This window comes from Oryctolagus cuniculus, chromosome 5 (genome assembly GCF_051225735.1).
Source record: "Oryctolagus cuniculus isolate XC-2025 breed Fujian yellow rabbit chromosome 5, ASM5122573v1, whole genome shotgun sequence".
Lineage (NCBI taxonomy): Eukaryota > Metazoa > Chordata > Mammalia > Lagomorpha > Leporidae > Oryctolagus > Oryctolagus cuniculus.
Window position 1 is genome coordinate 95,383,071 of NC_142871.1, and position 4,950 is coordinate 95,388,020.

At 37.5% G+C, this 4,950-nt stretch overlaps 1 protein-coding gene across 1 annotated transcript; it reads right to left on the reverse strand.

Moving 5' to 3' along the window:
- Window positions 1–2,795: 2,795 nt before the first annotated feature.
- Window positions 2,796–4,291, reverse strand: LOC100351756 (small acidic protein). The gene has a single exon (XM_002714539.6). The coding sequence runs from the start codon at window positions 4,150–4,152 to the stop codon at window positions 3,601–3,603; it is 552 nt and encodes a 183-aa protein (XP_002714585.2). The 5' UTR covers window positions 4,153–4,291; the 3' UTR covers window positions 2,796–3,600.
- Between the last annotated feature and the right edge of the window lie 659 nt (window positions 4,292–4,950).

Genomic DNA, 4,950 nt, shown 5'->3' on the forward strand with positions numbered 1-4,950 from the left:
TGCAGCCACAAAATCATCTAAGTGCAGCATTCCAACAACAGGGTGGTTTGCCTTTCAATGTATGGCTATCCCTGTCTGACTCCAGCTTTGCCTTTTAGTAATGGAGGAATTGCAGTTAGAAATAGCATCTGCCTTAGGTAAGAGGTATCAAAACAGAGGAAGGGAATGTAAGTCACAAAACCATGCAGCTTCATTTATGTGACCCAGGGTGTGAAAAGCACTGCAAGCAAAATTGAATTTGATTGAGCATAAGATAATAAAATCTGTGAGTTTCCAGTGGAGAAGGGATTTATTCTGCCCTTTCATTTCTAACTGCAATTATGGAAGCATTATCACAAACAAAAGGAAATTATCTGCAGTAATCAGACCTTCTGGAGAAAAGCGCAGAACTGTCTAGCCTGAATTCAGGAAGTCCAGAGGCAGTTGTACTAGGATATTACCAATGCACTGATGACAGACACAGGCTTTGCTTGAAAAGGACAAAATTGAATAAACAGGCTGGGTGAATTAAACACCTAAACAGGAAAAAAGCAACAAATCAAAGTATCTGTTTTATTAGGAAGAATTGAAGAGTAAATAAGCCAAGTTTTTACGTAATGAACGGTAAAGCAACCATTCAAATATGTACTGGATTGAGACAGGCTGTCCAGTATAGTGATATACACTGGGCAGCTGTGATTTTGTTGTAGACTACATGCCAAATGGCATGCCTGTTGTTCTCTGAGAAGAACATAGGTTGAGGAGCTGTCCACAGTTATTATTAAAATGTCTCTGTGTAAGACAAGGCCACACCAGCATTTCCTAAGCTAAGATGGGCTTGATCTCCACTATGCCTGCCTCAGCTTGGCACATTTAATAGAAACTAAAAGAGAACCCATGTGGAAAGACATTCTAACCTAACCCAAGGCAATGAGGGATTGGCACAGCAGTGACTGCCTCTCCTCTTTTCAGGCTGTCATGACATACACATAAGCTTCAGCAGGTCAAAGACTTGATTCCTTTTTCTATGAGAATCTTTATCTGAGATATACCACTGACAGGTTTTCACAAAATATTGGTCTCTTATCATCACAAAGACCCAAAATACTTAGACATTACTTCTTCCTGAAAATGGAAAACATAAGAAGCCTGAGAATTCTTGAGACTCCGAGCTGACTTGATCATTTTGAGGTCAGACAGAATCAGTGCCCATGGTTTCAGGCAGAAATCTGTAGGAAACTGCCCAGCACAAAAGCTGGGAACGGAATGAAATGCCCTGAATTACTTGTATATTATTGAGGGTCAGGGGATAGGTACTGTGAATTAATGACTAGATGTACTCACAGCTTCCCTAGGGTTTCATACCATTACTCTTACACTGGGAAAATATATGTTCAGGAGATGCTATTAAAACTTCCACAACAATAGAAGCAGCAGCGATCAATGTATTTCTAAGTAGAGAAGAGTAAACTGAAGCAGTACTCCTGAGCAAAACAAAGGTGTTTTCTCATGCCATTCTTTATCTCAAAGATGCTGCAACTATCTTTTTCCTTTTCATGTCTTTGTGAGAGGCACTGCATGTCATCCTTTTAGAATAGCTGCAAGGCAAACAAGACTGGCCATTACCCATGAGATTGCCTAAGCTGGAGAAAGTACAGCTCTGATGTTGTTGCCTGCTTAGTACACATTCTACCCTGTTTCTTTGTGAACTAAACTCCCAGTTCACTCAGGACAATATAAATGACCGACAGACGATATTTTCCAGACTCCTTTGTGCCTAAGCTTGACTTTGGGGCCATTTTTTGCCCAGAAACCTTTTATCTAAGGTACACAAACTTCATGTATTTCATAAATACAACTTTAGGTACCTAGTGATTCTTTTTTTTTTTTTTTTTGACCAATGGATTAAATTTATTCCAGTTCTGAATCTTATTAATTTCCAATAATACATGAATTGAAATCAGAATTTCTCTATTTGGAGATGAAGAAAGGCCTCTAATATTGTTACTTTAGAAGAGGGTGCTTCTATTAATACATTAGAACCAAGACTTATAAAACCACCCAGGATATTTAAACAATAAATGAAAATACTTTTCAAAACTTAATACTGGTCCTCTCCCTCTTCCATTTTTAAATATAAATCACTCTTTACTTTCTAGTTAAAGTAGCTATAATAAGAAATCCCACAGAATAGACTTTTGAAAATCAGTGGTCAAACTAAAACTTGAATAAAGTAAAGTTTCTTCAAACCAAGTTATTTGTTAAATGTCACAAATACTGTCTACTGCACAGACTAAATCTTACTATATTAGGGTAGCACCTATTTAAAATAAATGTGAGAAATTAAACTCAAAACATATGAAAAATATAAGATAGAGTCATTTCTAGTTGCTGTACTCCTCTAACATATATATTCTGAATTTCAAAATGACTTTAGGAGTAATTGTTTTTTTTAAAAGTTCAACACAAACACATACCATGTATCTGGATGTGTAATAGTTCAGCTCACAAACAGGTCTGACTCACACCTTTCAACTTCTTACAAATATTAAGATTTTGGACCCAGTTAATCAAAGATCCACTGAATAGCTGATAATGTAGTATATGCTAATCTGCAGAACAAATCAACCACATTAACAGCAGTCCAGTGATTCCATCTTACTCCAACAAAGCAGCAATAAAACTGGAAATACTTGAGTAATTAAATCATCAAAATAACAGCACTGAAATAAAATGAAGAGAATTTGTTTTCGCTTCTTGTTCAGTAAGCCTGCCCCTCATTTTTAGACAATGAGGATAAAGGTATCACAACGAAATATGGGAAACTGCTTTCTCTTTATTTAGACCTTAGGGAGAAAATGAACTTTGGTCACATTTTACCTTAAGGAAAAAAAAATCCAGTTTCACATGTTTCTAAATAGATATGACTAAATGATCAGAGAAATAATTTCTTCTGTAAAAACTGACCAAATTTTATCAAAAACCTAACATACAATGTAATTGAAATTATATAAAGACTGCTTGGGATCAAAACATTCCAAATATATGATAGTTGTAATTCCCTTCTAACAGGTATGAAAGTACTAGTTCTCATGTTGCTTTGGTCCAAAAGAGAAGAGCTGAGTCAGTAAGAGTAAATTAAGTACTTAACCTATTACTAACATTAATTTAGATTGTGACTGGCAGTAGAAATATCCATATGAATATTTCTACTATAGCAAAGTATACTTTTCACGAACACATCACAGTATCAAATTTTTAGTGAGAAAAATATGAAGGACCAAAAAATAACAAAAGATGAAAGACCTACTACAAACAAAAAGTTATCTCCCTGATACTGCATTTAAAGGGGAGATTAGAGCGTTGATGATGCTAATATGAAAAGAAGTTGCGTACTGTATTTATTTCTTATTTTATACAACTCTTACTCTTTACAAAAATGGTTATAGTCATGCCCATAAAAGTGTAACCCATGGCATTTGAAAGCAAACACTCTTTGTAATTATTTAAAAGGGCCTTTTTAAAAATTATAATACAAAAGTCTGTGCTCTATAAGCAGTCCTCCACTGTGCATTTTAACAATAAGGCTTACTTTTAATACAAACACTAAGTGTTTGGGAGTTATGAACCACTGGATTTAACAAACATCATTTTATAATTGCTCTTTGCATCCTTTTTGTTTTTGGGATCTTCCACTTCATCAGGGTGCTCAGCAGCGTGGAGCTCTTCAGCAGATTCTTCTTTCTCTGACTCTGAATCACTTTCAGAGTCATCTGGACTCTCAGGATCAGGTGAATCATCATCATCATCATCATCATCTCCAGCCACATCACCTTCTCCATCTTGATCTTCCACCTCACTGAAGCCAAGTCCACAATGTCGCCGATATCTTCCTGATAATTTACTGTCCATACTTTGCTGATATTGAGACTCCAGTTCTTCATCAATCTTCTTGTCTTCTTCCCCTGTTCGGAAGTGAGATGTTGATTTGTGATCTCCTATGACAAGACGACCAGTATGTTCTTTCTTTCCTGCACCCATAAGTCTCAAGAACTTTTGTTTTCTCTCTTCATTACCCAAGTCTGCTGCCTCCCAATTGCTAGATCCAAGATCGTCGTCTGGGGAGGCTGAGCGCTTCACCCCGTGCGGGTGAGACTCCCTGGCAGCACTCATCACTCATCGTTACGGTGATCCCGATGGGAAATGCCGGACCCACTCGCCGTTCTCCTCAGCCGCAACACCAGCCGCCTGCAACCTGCCACCAGCCCAAGCAGCGCCACTACAGAACGCAGAGCGCCTCCGGGCCTTCTCCCGGTACCTAGTGATTCTTCCCCCCCTATCCACATTCCCACCCACAATCCCACGCTTCCTCCTCCCTCCCCTACTCCTGTTCCCATTCTTATTTTTTTTTACTCATACGTATTTTCAATTAACTTTATACACATAAGATTAACTTTATTTTAAGTAAAGAGTTCAACAAGTAGCATGAAGAAAAAAAAACTGTTCTTCAACAGTTGAGACAAGGACTGTCAACGTTTTAGTCAATGTTAATGTTAATGTTAATGTTAATAGATGAGAATCTGAGAAAACTTTCTTAATGGGAAGAAAAGCTTTTTGATAAGAACTCTATTCATCCCATCTTCTCCTACTCTTAATCCCTGCCTTTGATGCAATGCTTTGACTGTGTTTTTGACAGTCATCTTGGACAGGCACCCCTCAGAGGGAGGAGGGGCATCATGTGTTAAGCTTGATGAGTTAGATAAATAGAAGGAATCCAGGTTCCTTAGGGAGGGCACCCTGGAGTTGCCATACTGTATTTCATGTTATTTGAGGGAAAAATAACCCTCTAAATTTTGAATAAGCCACTGTGATTTATGTTTTCTCTCATCTGCAACTCAGAGAAATCAAAGATTTAGAAAACTAACAACCATCTCCTTTTCAAATGACAATGGCTTGCAAATGACTTCAGCA

Bases quoted from the DNA above. Each gene is read 5' to 3' on its own strand.
- LOC100351756 (XM_002714539.6), bottom strand. From the start codon at position 4,152: ATGAGTGCTGCCAGGGAGTCTCACCCGCACGGGGTGAAGCGCTCAGCC.